This window comes from Ambystoma mexicanum, chromosome 13, assembly GCF_040938575.1.
Source record: "Ambystoma mexicanum isolate Mex_15411 chromosome 13, UKY_AmexF1_1, whole genome shotgun sequence".
NCBI lineage: Eukaryota > Metazoa > Chordata > Amphibia > Caudata > Ambystomatidae > Ambystoma > Ambystoma mexicanum.
The window spans coordinates 811,776,483-811,793,140 of record NC_090938.1 but is presented as its reverse complement, the minus strand read 5'-3'; the positions used below and the strand labels follow the sequence as shown (position 1 = coordinate 811,793,140).

General features: G+C 47.2%; 1 protein-coding gene across 3 annotated transcripts in view; it reads right to left on the bottom strand.

The window, feature by feature from the left end:
* LOC138522045 (major histocompatibility complex class I-related gene protein-like) overlaps positions 1 to 16,658 on the bottom strand; it is a 1,849,186-nt gene that overhangs the window by 92,039 nt on the left and 1,740,489 nt on the right. For all 3 annotated transcript variants that reach the window (XM_069635271.1, XM_069635270.1, XM_069635272.1), the window contains one exon: positions 16,171 to 16,440. In XM_069635271.1, the coding sequence (XP_069491372.1) occupies positions 16,171 to 16,440 (270 nt within the window). The remainder of the gene's footprint in view (positions 1 to 16,170; positions 16,441 to 16,658) is intronic.

The following is a 16,658-nucleotide window of genomic DNA, read 5'->3' as shown; positions in this document are numbered from 1 at the left end:
TAGGGGATCTTGCTGGACGGGTGGAGTTTCTTTTTTGAAATTTATCTGTGAGGTAGCTTGGAGCGGTGTTGCTCAAAGCTTTGTGGACCAGGGATACCACTTTTAAGTGGATTTTGTTTTGGGTGGACAGCCAATTGTAATGGCGTCTGATCCTGCATATGTGCGATCTTTTGGACGCACCAAGAGCTGCTCGCAGGGCGTTATTTTGTAGGATTTGAATTCTTTGGATGATGGATTTATTAGCACCAATGTAGAGCGCGTTGCAGTAGTCGAGCCTGGATAAGATCAAGGCTCTGGCTAGAATGATGCAGTTGCTGGCTGGGAGGAAGTGTTTGCCAGCTCTAATGAGTTTACAGGTGCAGGTTGTGCCAGATGCCATAGATTTCACCTGTTTGTTGAAGGAGAGGGTGGAGTCCAGGTAAAAGCCAAGTGTCTTCACCTCCTTGGAGACCCTCATGGTATTACCGTCAATCTCGAATGTAGTGTTGGCTCAGTTTTTTGAGGTTGGCGTGGGTTCCTAGGATAATGAGCTCTGTTTTGTCATCATTCAGGCCTAGACCGTGAGTTGCCATCCATGCCTGGATGATGATGTACACCCTGTTCACCAAGGCAAGATCCTCGTCATAATACCCAGAAAGTGGGAGAAGAATCGGGGTATCATCTGCATAGTTAGTGTAGGTGATACCAAGAAGGTCCAGATCATCAAAGAGGGGCTTGGTGAATATGTTGTATAGTGTGGGGGAGACACAGGAGCCCTGAGGAACTCCGCACAGGATGGGGATCGGGCCGGTAGCTGCCACAGGTGAGAACATCCTCATAGTCCTGTCGCTGAGGAAGGACTTGATCCAGGTTATGACTTCTCTAGAAAAGTGTGCTGCTGAGTCTAGGTGGCCATATGGTCCACGAGGTCAAAGGCAGCTGATAGATCCAGCAGCAGGAGGAGAGCCATTTTTCCTTTATCTCGTAATTCATCTATTTGTGCTTTCAAGTCGATGAGGGTGGTCTGTACCGTGTTGGGGACGGAAACCTGATTGGCCTTTTCCTAAGAGTTTATGTTGTTCCAGAAATCTTTGGATTTGGTTATAAGCGATCTTGTCCAAGATTTTAAGCAGAAAAGGTACTGTCGTGATTGGACGGTAGTTCGTGGGTATAAGTGGGTCTAGGGTTTGCTTTTTGAGCAGGGGTAGTACCCAAGATTGTTTTAGGTTGGTCGGACGTGAATGAGGTGTTGACAAGCTTCGAGATAAATGGGGAGAGATCCCCGGCCGCGTCCTTTATCAGCTGGGTAGGGCAAGGGTTGCCCTGGCAGTTTAAGGGTTTAAGAGAGAGGATAACTTTCTCCACCTCAAGAATGGACTTTTTGGTGAACATGAATCATACAGCTAGGTCCTGTTCCTTAGGAGCGGGGTCTAGGTTTAGGTTTATGGTCTGGGGGGGGTTGAGTGAGAGAAGCTTTTTTTTGGGAGATTTTCTGTTGGAGCATGGTTATTTTGTTAGATAGTGCTTGTTGAATATTTCAGCACCAGGCTTTATCTTTGGAACATGTGTCCGGAGTGGGGATGGGTGACTCTAGTTCCTTGAGGATGGAGAACAGTTCCCTCATACTCGAGTTAGCATTAGCTATTTGTTTGTTGAAGGAGGTTTGCTTGGCTAGGTGGATTTCCTTTTTGTATTGGGAGGACATTTCCGTGAGTTTATTTTTGTGGTCTTCTGAGGAGGTGAGTCTCCATGATGTTTCACAGCTTTTCTTGAGTAGTCGAAGATCCTTTAGTTTTCGGGGTAAACCATTTGTTTAGGTGGGATTTGGGTTTACTCGTTCTAAGTTTTAGGGGGGTGATGTTGTCCAGGGTGGATAACATGATTTTATTGTACTCGTTGACAAGGGTCCAGATGATCTGCTAGTCGGTTAAGAGTGGGAAGGATCGACGGAATTACTTTATCCTTGGTGATGTTCTTATTGTTTCTTGTAGGGCATGTAGGGGCCAAGGTTGGTGCTGGCAAGAGTGGTCTAGAGGTGGAGAGTTCAAAGGACAGGAAGAAATGATCTGTCCAGAGTTGTGGGGCAATGGATTTGATGTTGGCGGTGCAGTTGTAGTTTGCTGGCCAGTCGAGGGTTCTCCCTTTGATGTGAGTGGGTTTGAGTTTTTTGTGTTATTCCCAGGTCCGAAAGGGTATTGCCAATGGTTGTGGCGTTTTAATCAAGGGAGTCATTGAAGCCCAGGTTAAAGTCCCCTAGGACAAGAAGCTGTGAAGAGGTTTTGAGGTTGTTGGAAAGTAGGTTGTGGATATCTTTCTCGAACAACCCTATGGGTCCAGGAGGTCTGTAGATAAGATGGATAGTCAGTGTCTGGGAGCGTGCTAGAGTCAGTTTGATGGTAAGCGTTTCACATGATTCAGATGCTGTGGTGGGCGTGGATCTCATGCCTGGGTTAGTCTTGGCAATGATAGCAATGCCGCCGCTGTGCATATTAGTTCTGTCTTGTCTCAGTATGGCCTAGCCTTCCGGGATGGCTAGGGAGAGCAAGGGTCCTGCTGCGTGGTGTAGCCAAGACTCTGTGACAGTAAGAAAGTCTAGGTTTTCGAGCGAAATCAGGTCATAGATATCTGTGGCGTGAGCAGTCAGGGATCTGGCATTAATTAGTCCTCCTTTGGGGGGGTGCAGTAGGAGAAGTAGGTTTAGTTTTGGTGGGGGTGGTTAGAGGCCTCATGTTATTGAAGTGAGTGGTAGTTACCTTCTGGTTGCTAGATCTTTTGTTGATGGGAGGAAGGGTTCTGGTCAGGGGCTCGTGAAGTCTCGTGAGTCTTGCTCGGAGTCTGGAGTTTCTAAAGTGTAGATTGCATGGATTGCTTTGAAGCACGTAGGGGGGCACGGAGGCTGGTGTTCCATAGTGTTAGGGGTAGCTAGGGAGGTAATGATAGAGTTATTTAGTTGCTGGATATCTGGTGGGTGTTGAACTGAAGACATATGTAGGTTAGCAGGCTACGGGCTGAAATAAACATGCTCACAATCGTGTGCACCAGGGGCTACACGGATTGGCTTAGGAATGGGCTCAATTCAGTACGAAGAGCTGCAGCGGTGAGTTAATCGGAAGCACAGGGGTTGTACAGGCTAGAATCGTAGTAGGCACAATGGGCTGCCGTAGTACGTGCAAGATGGGCACAGTTCAGTAAGGGCAAAGGGCTGCAGAACTAAGTTCAGATAGTCACAGTATAGCATGGGCGCAGGGACTGCAGGCTAGATGCAAAGTAGTAACAGTTCAATATGGGCACAGGGGCAGCGAAACTACATTCAAATAGTCACAGTTCACCATGGGCACAGGGCTGTAGGCTAAATGCAAAGTATTAACAGTTCAACATGGGACAGGGCTACAAGCTAAATTCGAAATGGGCATAGTACAGCGTGACACAGGGCTGCAGGCTAAATGCAATGTAGTCACAGATCAGCATGGCACGGTGGCTGTAGGCAAATTGGAAACAGATACAATACAGCGTGGCACAGGGTTGCTAGCTAATTTTAATGTTAATGTTAAAGGACATTTGTACCGCGCACTATCACCACCGAAGTGGTCCCCTGGCGCTCTGGCGGCTCTGAAAAAGGGGAGGACAGGGGGTGGGTTAGTGGGAATAAGCTGGAAAAGTGCAAGAGAGCAGTGATGTGCTGTTGGCAGCCTCAGCTCGGTGGTTCCGTTGGCTGGGCTTGGGGTGTTGTACGGTCCGTAGTCGTCGTGTGCTGTTGTGCAAGTCTATGTGTGGTTTGTTGTTTTGTTGTTGCATTGTTGTGAAGTTTGTGCGGATTGCTGCGTTGTAGGCTTGTGGTTGTGTTTGGTTAGAGTTTGAGGGATGGAATTGTTAGTTGGTTGGTTAGTTGGCATTGCTGTCCTTGCAATTATGGGATTCCATCTAGGTGTGGTGCATGCTGACATTCACATTTCTATCCAAATGCAAGCGAGCTAAAGTTTAAAATTCTAAGTGTGGTGCATGTTAAGAATAACATTTCTATCTAGGTGCGGCGCGAGCTAAAGTTCAGAATTCCATACAAGGTTGGCGCATGCTAACAGTCACACTTCCACCTGGATGCGACGCAAGCTAGGGTTCAGAATTCTAAGTGTGGTGCATGTTAAGAATAACATTTCTATCTAGATGCGACGTGAGCTAAAGTGAGGCCCTATGATTGGAGCTAAGTGCAAAGTAGTCATTTCAACATGGCATAGGGCATCACACAGATCAATATGGCATAGGGCTGCAGGAAAAAAATCAGATGGGTGTATACAGCAGAGGGCAGGGTTGTCAAAACGTGGTCGTAAGCATAGGCCGTATAACGACTATAAACAAGGAATTTTGTGCATTTGGAATATGTGGTACAATTTGGCAGTGATTACACAGTAGGCAAGGTGCTGGGGGTGATACTATAACTGGTTAGCACCGTATTCACAGAGTCAGAGAGCACGCAGACTGTGGAAAGTATAGTGCTAGGGTATGTTGACAATAAGTGAGCAGGGTGCAGGGGGCTTGAGGTCTTACCAGGTCGCAGGCTGGGCGATGGAGGAGATGAGGTGAGGTTTCTAGTTGGTACGAGTCCGGCATAGAGTCTGGCCCTGGGCTCTGTTTGGCTCATGACAGGCTCAGGACAGGTGGCAAGCCTTCGAGGTTGTGCCTTAGAGGGCGGGCCGGCTTCTCGCCTGCCGGCGAATAGGATCAGGGTAAGTAGGATGGCTCCAGCCAATCCTGGGCAGCCCTGTAGAGGCTGTATGGCAAAACATATACAAGGCAGCTTACTGAGGCAGAGCGGCCATATTTGAAAGCCAAACCTCATGGTTTAGCCGGTGCAAATGCCTCGGAAATGTATGCACGGACGATTTTGCACTGCTGAGATGCGGAGATTGGCAAAAACCAACCAGGAACTGAGAAAGGTAACAGAGAGGCCTGTGACGGGTCAGGATCAGGACTCGGACACTGATGATTTCACCTGCTTATTTATTAAACAATAAGAATAAGGCCCATCTTTACCTATTGCCATGTGGATATGCCTTGCCCATATAAATAACTAAACTGTACTTGGGCCCTAGGGCTGGAACCAACCTTGCTAAGCTCTGTTCTTTGTTGTGATGCCCTTATTGTAGATGCAAGGTCACTGGATACGTTTTGAGGTGAGGCCCTAGGGTTGGAACCAACCTTGCTAAGCTCTGTTCTTTGTTGTGATGCCCTTATTGTTGATGCAAGGTCACAGGATAAGTTTTGAGGTGAGGCCCTAGGGTTGGAACCGACCTTGCTAAGCTCTGTTCTTTGTTGTGATGCCCTTATTGTAGATGCAAGGTCACTGGATACGTTTTGAGGTGAGGCCCTAGGGTTGGAACCGACCTTGCTAAACTCTGTTCTTTGTTGTGATGCCCTTATTGTAGATGCAAGGTCACTGGATACGTTTTGAGGTGAGGCCCTAGGGTTGGAACCAACCTTGCTAAGCTCTGTTCTTTGTTGTGATGCCCTTATTGTAGATGCAAGGTCACTGGATACGTTTTGAGGTGAGGCCCTAGGGTTGGAACCAACCTTGCTAAGCTCTGTTCTTTGTTGTGATGCCCTTATTGTTGATGCAAGGTCACAGGATAAGTTTTGAGGTGAGGCCCTAGGGTTGGAACCGACCTTGCTAAGCTCTGTTCTTTGTTGTGATGCCCTTATTGTAGATGCAAGGTCACTGGATACGTTTTGAGGTGAGGCCCTAGGGTTGGAACCGACCTTGCTAAACTCTGTTCTTTGTTGTGATGCCCTTATTGTAGATGCAAGGTCACTGGATACGTTTTGAGGTGAGGCCCTAGGGTTGGAACCAACCTTGCTAAGCTCTGTTCTTTGTTGTGATGCCCTTATTGTAGATGCAAGGTCACTGGATACGTTTTGAGGTGAGGCCCTAGGGTTGGAACCAACCTTGCTAAGCTCTGTTCTTTGTTGTGATGCCCTTATTGTTGATGCAAGGTCACAGGATACGTTTTGAGGTGAGGCCCTAGGGTTGGAACCAACCTTGCTAAGCTCTGTTCTTTGTTGTGATGCCCTTATTGTAGATGCAAGGTCACTGGATACGTTTTGAGGTGAGGCCCTAGGGTTGGAACCAACCTTGCTAAGCTCTGTTCTTTGTTGTGATGCCCTTATTGTTGATGCAAGGTCACAGGATAAGTTTTGAGGTGAGGCCCTAGGGTTGGAACCAACCTTGCTAAGCTCTGTTCTTTGTTGTGATGCCCTTATTGTAGATGCAAGGTCACTGGATAAGTTTTGAGGTGAGGCCCTAGGGTTGGAACCAACCTTGCTAAGCTCTGTTCTTTGTTGTGATGCCCTTATTGTTGATGCAAGGTCACAGGATAAGTTTTGAGGTGAGGCCCTAGGGTTGGAACCAACCTTGCTAAGCTCTGTTCTTTGTTGTGATGCCCTTATTGTAGATGCAAGGTCACTGGATAAGTTTTGAGGTGAGGCCCTAGGGTTGGAACCAACCTTGCTAAGCTCTGTTCTTTGTTGTGATGCCCTTATTGTTGATGCAAGGTCACAGGATAAGTTTTGAGGTGAGGCCCTAGGGTTGGAACCAACCTTGCTAAGCTCTGTTCTTTGTTGTGATGCCCTTATTGTTGATGCAAGGTCACAGGATAAGTTTTGAGGTGAGGCCCTAGGGTTGGAACCAACCTTGCTAAGCTCTGTTCTTTGTTGTGATGCCCTTATTGTAGATGCAAGGTCACTGGATAAGTTTTGAGGTGAGGCCCTAGGGTTGGAACCAACCTTGCTAAGCTCTGTTCTTTGTTGTGATGCCCTTATTGTTGATGCAAGGTCACAGGATACGTTTTGAGGTGAGGCCCTAGGGTTGGAACCAACCTTGCTAAGCTCTGTTCTTTGTTGTGATGCCCTTATTGTTGATGCAAGGTCACAGGATAAGTTTTGAGGTGAGGCCCTAGGGTTGGAACCGACCTTGCTAAACTCTGTTCTTTGTTGTGATGCCCTTATTGTAGATGCAAGGTCACTGGATACGTTTTGAGGTGAGGCCCTAGGGTTGGAACCGACCTTGCTAAGCTCTGTTCTTTGTTGTGATGCCCTTATTGTAGATGCAAGGTCACAGGATAAGTTTTGAGGTGAGGCCCTAGGGTTGGAACCAACCTTGCTAAGCTCTGTTCTTTGTTGTGATGCCCTTATTGTAGATGCAAGGTCACAGGATAAGTTTTGAGGTGAGGCCCTAGGGTTGGAACCCACCTTGCTAAGCTCTGTTCTTTGTTGTGATGCCCTTATTGTAGATGCAAGGTCACAGGATAAGTTTTGAGGTGAGGCCCTAGGGTTGGAACCGACCTTGCTAAGCTCTGTTCTTTGTTGTGATGCCCTTATTGTAGATGCAAGGTCACTGGATACGTTTTGAGGTGAGGCCCTAGGGTTGGAACCGACCTTGCTAAGCTCTGTTCTTTGTTGTGATGCCCTTATTGTAGATGCAAGGTCACAGGATAAGTTTTGAGGTGAGGCCCTAGGGTTGGAACCAACCTTGCTAAGCTCTGTTCTTTGTTGTGATGCCCTTATTGTAGATGCAAGGTCACTGGATACGTTTTGAGGTGAGGCCCTAGGGTTGGAACCGACCTTGCTAAGCTCTGTTCTTTGTTGTGATGCCCTTATTGTAGATGCAAGGTCACTGGATACGTTTTGAGGTGAGGCCCTAGGGTTGGAACCGACCTTGCTAAGCTCTGTTCTTTGTTGTGATGCCCTTATTGTAGATGCAAGGTCACTGGATACGTTTTGAGGTGAGGCCCTAGGGTTGGAACCGACCTTGCTAAGCTCTGTTCTTTGTTGTGATGCCCTTATTGTAGATGCAAGGTCACTGGATACGTTTTGAGGTGAGGCCCTAGGGTTGGAACCAACCTTGCTAAACTCTGTTCTTTGTTGTGATGCCCTTATTGTAGATGCAAGGTCACAGGATAAGTTTTGAGGTGAGGCCCTAGGGTTGGAACCAACCTTGCTAAACTCTGTTCTTTGTTGTGATGCCCTTATTGTAGATGCAAGGTCACAGGATAAGTTTTGAGGTGAGGCCCTAGGGTTGGAACCGACCTTGCTAAGCTCTGTTCTTTGTTGTGATGCCCTTATTGTAGATGCAAGGTCACTGGATACGTTTTGAGGTGAGGCCCTAGGGTTGGAACCGACCTTGCTAAGCTCTGTTCTTTGTTGTGATGCCCTTATTGTAGATGCAAGGTCACAGGATAAGTTTTGAGGTGAGGCCCTAGGGTTGGAACCGACCTTGCTAAGCTCTGTTCTTTGTTGTGATGCCCTTATTGTAGATGCAAGGTCACAGGATACGTTTTGAGGTGAGGCCCTAGGGTTGGAACCGACCTTGCTAAGCTCTGTTCTTTGTTGTGATGCCCTTATTGTAGATGCAAGGTCACTGGATACGTTTTGAGGTGAGGCCCTAGGGTTGGAACCGACCTTGCTAAGCTCTGTTCTTTGTTGTGATGCCCTTATTGTAGATGCAAGGTCACAGGATAAGTTTTGAGGTGAGGCCCTAGGGTTGGAACCAACCTTGCTAAGCTCTGTTCTTTGTTGTGATGCCCTTATTGTTGATGCAAGGTCACAGGATAAGTTTTGAGGTGAGGCCCTAGGGTTGGAACCGACCTTGCTAAGCTCTGTTCTTTGTTGTGATGCCCTTATTGTAGATGCAAGGTCACTGGATACGTTTTGAGGTGAGGCCCTAGGGTTGGAACCGACCTTGCTAAACTCTGTTCTTTGTTGTGATGCCCTTATTGTAGATGCAAGGTCACTGGATACGTTTTGAGGTGAGGCCCTAGGGTTGGAACCAACCTTGCTAAGCTCTGTTCTTTGTTGTGATGCCCTTATTGTAGATGCAAGGTCACTGGTTACGTTTTGAGGTGAGGCCCTAGGGTTGGAACCAACCTTGCTAAGCTCTGTTCTTTGTTGTGATGCCCTTATTGTTGATGCAAGGTCACAGGATAAGTTTTGAGGTGAGGCCCTAGGGTTGGAACCAACCTTGCTAAGCTCTGTTCTTTGTTGTGATGCCCTTATTGTAGATGCAAGGTCACTGGATACGTTTTGAGGTGAGGCCCTAGGGTTGGAACCAACCTTGCTAAGCTCTGTTCTTTGTTGTGATGTCCTTATTGTTGATGCAAGGTCACAGGATAAGTTTTGAGGTGAGGCCCTAGGGTTGGAACCAACCTTGCTAAGCTCTGTTCTTTGTTGTGATGCCCTTATTGTAGATGCAAGGTCACTGGATAAGTTTTGAGGTGAGGCCCTAGGGTTGGAACCAACCTTGCTAAGCTCTGTTCTTTGTTGTGATGCCCTTATTGTTGATGCAAGGTCACAGGATAAGTTTTGAGGTGAGGCCCTAGGGTTGGAACCAACCTTGCTAAGCTCTGTTCTTTGTTGTGATGCCCTTATTGTAGATGCAAGGTCACTGGATAAGTTTTGAGGTGAGGCCCTAGGGTTGGAACCAACCTTGCTAAACTCTGTTCTTTGTTGTGATGCCCTTATTGTTGATGCAAGGTCACAGGATAAGTTTTGAGGTGAGGCCCTAGGGTTGGAACCAACCTTGCTAAGCTCTGTTCTTTGTTGTGATGCCCTTATTGTTGATGCAAGGTCACAGGATAAGTTTTGAGGTGAGGCCCTAGGGTTGGAACCAACCTTGCTAAGCTCTGTTCTTTGTTGTGATGCCCTTATTGTAGATGCAAGGTCACTGGATAAGTTTTGAGGTGAGGCCCTAGGGTTGGAACCAACCTTGCTAAGCTCTGTTCTTTGTTGTGATGCCCTTATTGTTGATGCAAGGTCACAGGATAAGTTTTGAGGTGAGGCCCTAGGGTTGGAACCAACCTTGCTAAGCTCTGTTCTTTGTTGTGATGCCCTTATTGTTGATGCAAGGTCACAGGATAAGTTTTGAGGTGAGGCCCTAGGGTTGGAACCGACCTTGCTAAACTCTGTTCTTTGTTGTGATGCCCTTATTGTAGATGCAAGGTCACTGGATACGTTTTGAGGTGAGGCCCTAGGGTTGGAACCGACCTTGCTAAGCTCTGTTCTTTGTTGTGATGCCCTTATTGTAGATGCAAGGTCACAGGATAAGTTTTGAGGTGAGGCCCTAGGGTTGGAACCAACCTTGCTAAGCTCTGTTCTTTGTTGTGATGCCCTTATTGTAGATGCAAGGTCACAGGATAAGTTTTGAGGTGAGGCCCTAGGGTTGGAACCAACCTTGCTAAGCTCTGTTCTTTGTTGTGATGCCCTTATTGTAGATGCAAGGTCACAGGATAAGTTTTGAGGTGAGGCCCTAGGGTTGGAACCGACCTTGCTAAGCTCTGTTCTTTGTTGTGATGCCCTTATTGTAGATGCAAGGTCACTGGATACGTTTTGAGGTGAGGCCCTAGGGTTGGAACCGACCTTGCTAAGCTCTGTTCTTTGTTGTGATGCCCTTATTGTAGATGCAAGGTCACAGGATAAGTTTTGAGGTGAGGCCCTAGGGTTGGAACCAACCTTGCTAAGCTCTGTTCTTTGTTGTGATGCCCTTATTGTAGATGCAAGGTCACTGGATACGTTTTGAGGTGAGGCCCTAGGGTTGGAACCGACCTTGCTAAGCTCTGTTCTTTGTTGTGATGCCCTTATTGTAGATGCAAGGTCACTGGATACGTTTTGAGGTGAGGCCCTAGGGTTGGAACCGACCTTGCTAAGCTCTGTTCTTTGTTGTGATGCCCTTATTGTAGATGCAAGGTCACTGGATACGTTTTGAGGTGAGGCCCTAGGGTTGGAACCGACCTTGCTAAGCTCTGTTCTTTGTTGTGATGCCCTTATTGTAGATGCAAGGTCACTGGATACGTTTTGAGGTGAGGCCCTAGGGTTGGAACCGACCTTGCTAAGCTCTGTTCTTTGTTGTGATGCCTTTATTGTAGATGCAAGGTCACTGGATACGTTTTGAGGTGAGGCCCTAGGGTTGGAACCGACCTTGCTAAGCTCTGTTCTTTGTTGTGATGCCCTTATTGTAGATGCAAGGTCACAGGATAAGTTTTGAGGTGAGGCCCTAGGGTTGGAACCAACCTTGCTAAACTCTGTTCTTTGTTGTGATGCCCTTATTGTAGATGCAAGGTCACAGGATAAGTTTTGAGGTGAGGCCCTAGGGTTGGAACCGACCTTGCTAAGCTCTGTTCTTTGTTGTGATGCCCTTATTGTAGATGCAAGGTCACTGGATACGTTTTGAGGTGAGGCCCTAGGGTTGGAACCGACCTTGCTAAGCTCTGTTCTTTGTTGTGATGCCCTTATTGTAGATGCAAGGTCACAGGATAAGTTTTGAGGTGAGGCCCTAGGGTTGGAACCGACCTTGCTAAGCTCTGTTCTTTGTTGTGATGCCCTTATTGTAGATGCAAGGTCACTGGATACGTTTTGAGGTGAGGCCCTAGGGTTGGAACCGACCTTGCTAAGCTCTGTTCTTTGTTGTGATGCCCTTATTGTAGATGCAAGGTCACAGGATAAGTTTTGAGGTGAGGCCCTAGGGTTGGAACCGACCTTGCTAAGCTCTGTTCTTTGTTGTGATGCCCTTATTGTAGATGCAAGGTCACTGGATACGTTTTGAGGTGAGGCCCTAGGGTTGGAACCGACCTTGCTAAGCTCTGTTCTTTGTTGTGATGCCCTTATTGTAGATGCAAGGTCACAGGATAAGTTTTGAGGTGAGGCCCTAGGGTTGGAACCGACCTTGCTAAGCTCTGTTCTTTGTTGTGATGCCCTTATTGTAGATGCAAGGTCACTGGATACGTTTTGAGGTGAGGCCCTAGGGTTGGAACCGACCTTGCTAAGCTCTGTTCTTTGTTGTGATGCCCTTATTGTAGATGCAAGGTCACAGGATACGTTTTGAGGTGAAGCCCACACCTTTTTTGTTGTATGAAAAAGTGGGTTTTCCTGGATACCTCGCAGTTGAGTGTTTTTACAGAGAATAGATTTTCTACGCTGTTTTGCGTTTGGTGATAAGTGCAAGATTTTATTCATCAGATTGTTTGTGGTGTGGGCTCATGGTCCCAGTTAAGGTCAGGCGACACGTGTTTCATTATCATCTAAACAGGGCGTAACCCGCTACTGGGTCAATGTATGCCACCAATGTCTCCTCATTACCATTCCTAGTACACAATGTTAAAATATCGATCAGTTATTCCATCAGGTAATATCGGTGAGCCGGTCAACAGTCCCCGGATGTACGTGCTGTTTAGAGAATATTGCATTTTACTCAATGCCCCATTATGGGTACACCAACATTTACGGTTCCTTTGCCATGGGCTACATATATGGAGGTCTATATGAAACACCCATTAAGTACTAGGAGATTCCTATGACTGAAAGTCGTGGTTGTTCGAATCAAACATAATTATTCATAAATTATATATTAAGATTGTCCGAGTTTCCTAACATATTATACCTGTATTGCCAATCAATAAGTACTCATCTACTCTCTTACATTGCACGATGGTACTCACTACACACCGAGTTTGACCAAGGACAGGCCAGACAGCTTTTCTTAGCTGGACCGGGATCAGTCCTTCTTAAGTTTCCAGCACTCGAACTCCAATTATGGAGGATAGGAGTACGCACGGTCTCTTCGGCGTCCTGCTTGGTTCCCCTGACAACAGAGAAGCCCACTAGGATATGCGCGAGGGTCGTAGCGTCCCTCTATATTAGAGGGACCGCGCACAGCCTTTTCATCACGTAGTATCACTCCCTTGACAACGGACGCAGGAATCCCGTCCCGTCCTTGAGGAGAGGATGTCTTGAGAATCGGTAAGATATACGCTGTGTCATAACATTGTGTAGACGCGAGAGAGCCTTTAGAAAAGTAGAATCATTTGGTGAAGGCACCATCCTTGGCTACGATGTTTGTAGGTTTTCTACTCCACAACTCTGCCGTGGATCCACCGGAGATGGACGTACGGCTTTACTACTAGAACAAAAGGGCTTGTAACGCATGGAAACTTCATACACCATTCTCAGCACATTAGTGGTGAGTCCGTAAGAATAATTTAAATGGCACGATTCTTACTATTTTTCACTTATCTCACAAATGATTTTTAGCAAAGAATAAATTAGTGAAGTGGTTTCAACATCACCATTATTTTCCACAGACGACGAACACGGTGTTGAGCTGACACGTATGTTTCATAGGAACTGGTCACAAGGTTGCCCTGGTGGGATACAGCCACAAGCAGTTTTGAGAATTGCATTTTGGAATAGAGGAGTGTTCTACTTTTAGCTGGTGAGACTCAGTATTTTGATTCCTGTTACTTTATGTACATCCCGCATATTTAAAGAGCTCGATATGAATATACATTTACATGCTCTATTTTTAACAGGGCCTTTCGTCCCATGTGAGGAGATTTACCCCCCTTTTCTTTGTGGACACATAATTTAAATACATCTAGGAGAAGAATCTCCACGTACTCAAACAAAGGTACGCTTATGATTTTGCAAAGCTATGTCCCTAGTTGCTTAGACACAATGATACAAACCTCATCATTACATGATTAGAAGCAATATCAGACACCTATTACTACGTTATAGGAATATTAACTGTGCTCAATGCAATCTAAGCTTTCCTGCTTTGACTAAATAGAGAATAAATACTTGGAGGGTGTGTAAGTGTGTGGGACTAGAGGCGCTAGTCCTGACCAGATCTCGTTCATTGATGCAACAATAGGCAGTATACTCATAAATCTCCCACACCAGTGTATGCTCTTTAGCAAATGTTTTTGTCTGAATGTGATTACCTTTGTGATTCTAGTATCAGATGCTGCTTTTCTTAATCTATTAGTACTCATTTGTAAGGCAATAGTCTTATAGACTTTCATTTACATTGCCGTTTTGCAGTTCAACTCTGGCTCAAGAAGAAGAGATAGTGATCTGAAAACGCATCAGCCGTTTACTTTGAACTTTGTATTTGTATTGGTGAAATTGTCCATACAAGCCGTTTACTTTGGACTTTGTATTTGCATTGGTGAAATTGTCCATACAAGCCGTTTACTTTGGACTTTGTATCTGCATTAATGACATTTCTCACACATTAAATTACTGTGTTTTTCATCAAATGAATAACTTGTGTGTTGGTTACATTTACAATTTATGAAAAATACGATTTTCTTGAATAAGAGTATGGTTCACCGGTTTAGGACGGGATAGTAATAGTGTGCAGGGGACGGGAGGGTTCCCATTTTGGACCCTCTTCTCTTCTCTACATATGTGTGTTGGTGGTCCTGTGCCAGATCCGCTTTTCCTCCCCCGCACCTTAAACATTTTGTAAATAACTATATAGAAAATCTCAATACAAGTATATTGGAGTGCTCCAACAATTTCTCTTCACATTATCCATATCACACATGCTTCAATGCTCATATCTCCACATCCCTCAGGTAAGCATGAACCCCACCAACCTACACAGTGACATGTACTTACCACACACCTCTGTCACAAACCCCAAGAGGCTGCAGGACACCCCACCTAGTATACATGCACCCTCGATCTACACAGTGGCATGCACTTACCATACACCACTGTCAATCCCCAGGAGGCTGCAGCACCCCCACCTAGTATACATGCACCCCCTGATCTGCACAGTGACATGTACTTACCACACACCACTGTCACAATCCCCAGGAGGCTACAGTACCCACACCTAGTATACTTGCACCCCCTCATCTGCACAATGACATGTACTTACTGTACACCACTGCCACAGTCCCCAGGAGGCTGCAGGACACCCCACCTAGTATACATGCACCCCCTGATCTGCACAGCAACATGTACTTACCATACACCACTGTCACAATCCCCAGGAGGCTGCAGTACCCCCACCTAGTATACATGCACCCCCAGATCTGCAGAGATATGCACTTACCATACACCACTGTCACAATCCCCAGGAGACTGCAGCACCCCCACCTAGTATACATGCACCCCCTGATCTGCAGTGACATGCACTTATCATACACCACTGTCACAATCCCCAGGAGGCTGCAGTACCCCCACCTAGCATACATGCACCCCCTGATCTGCACAGTGACATGCACTTACCGTACACCACTGTCACAATCCCCAGGAGGCTGCAGCACCCCCACCTAGTATACATGCACCCCCTGATCTGCACAGTGACATGTACTTACCGTACACCACTGTCACAATCCCCAGGAGGCTGCAGCACCCCCACCTAGTATCCATGCACCCCGTGATCTGCACAGCGACATGTACTTATCATACACCACTGTCACAATCCCCAGGAGGCTGCAGTACCCCCACCTAGAATACATGCACCCCCTGATCTGCACATTGACATGTACTTACCATACACCACTGTCACAATGCCCAGGAGGCTGCAGCACCCCCACCTAGTATACATGCACCCCCTGATCTGCAGTGACATGCACTTACCATACACCACTGTCACAATCCCCAGGAGGCTGCAGCACCCCCACCTAGTATACATGCACCCCCTGATCTGCAGTGGCATGCACTTACAATACACCACTGTCACAATCCCCAGAAGGCTGCAGTACCCCCACCTAGTATACATGAACCCCCTGATCTGCACAGTGACATGTACTTACCATACACCACTGTCACAATCCCCAGGAGGCTGCAGGACCCCCACCTAGTATACACGCACCCCCTGATCTGCAGTGACATGCACTTACCATACACCACTGTCACAATCCCCAGGAGGCTGCAGCACCCCCACCTAGTATACATGCACCCCCTGATCTGCAGTGACATGCACTTACCATACACCACTGTCACCATCCCCAGGAGGCTGCAGCACCCCCACCTAGTATACATGCACCCCCTGATCTGCAGTGACATGCACTTACCATACACCACTGTCACAATCCCCAGGAGGCTGCAGCACCCCCACCTAGTATACATGCACCCCCTGATCTGCAGTGACCTGCACTTACCATACACCACTGTCACAATCCCCAGGAGGCTGCAGCACCCCCACCTAGTATAAATGCACCCCCTGATCTGCACATTGACATGCACTTACCGTACACCACTGTCACAATCCCCAGGAGGCTGCAGTACCTCCACCTACTATACGCACCCCCCCTCCCGATCTGCACAGTGACATGTACTTACCATACACCACTGTCACAATCCCCAGGAGCCTGCAGTATCCCCACCTAGTATACATGTACCCCCTGTACTTACTGTACACCACTGTCACAATCTCAGGCAGGCTGCTGTGCTCCACTTGACATTCGTACATGTTCTTTTCATCTCCCTCCTGAACTTCCACCGTCGCCTTGATCTGATAGGTTCCGTCAGGATTGGGAAGGAGCTGACTCCACTCCAAGGGCATCTCCACGCCACTCCTGATCCATTTCACCTCGATTTCTCGGGGGTAGAATCCATATGCGTAGCAGGTCAGGAGGGTGCGGTCGCCAGACTTCCTTCTGGAAACCATTGTTCCAGGGGAGACTGGAGGAAGAAAGAAAAATCCCAATTACACCCCATTTGCACCACAAGGGCAACCACATTTGAAATTGTGCGAAGGAGGAGGCACAGCACTTTCTGAAAACGAGCAGCGCTGGTCTGTGGCTAAGATTCTCATTGCAGGGGGCTATTCCCTCCTGGGGGGCACTGCAGGTCCATCACCTAACTGGCACCAGTACCCGGCAAGAGTTCAGTCTCTGTGC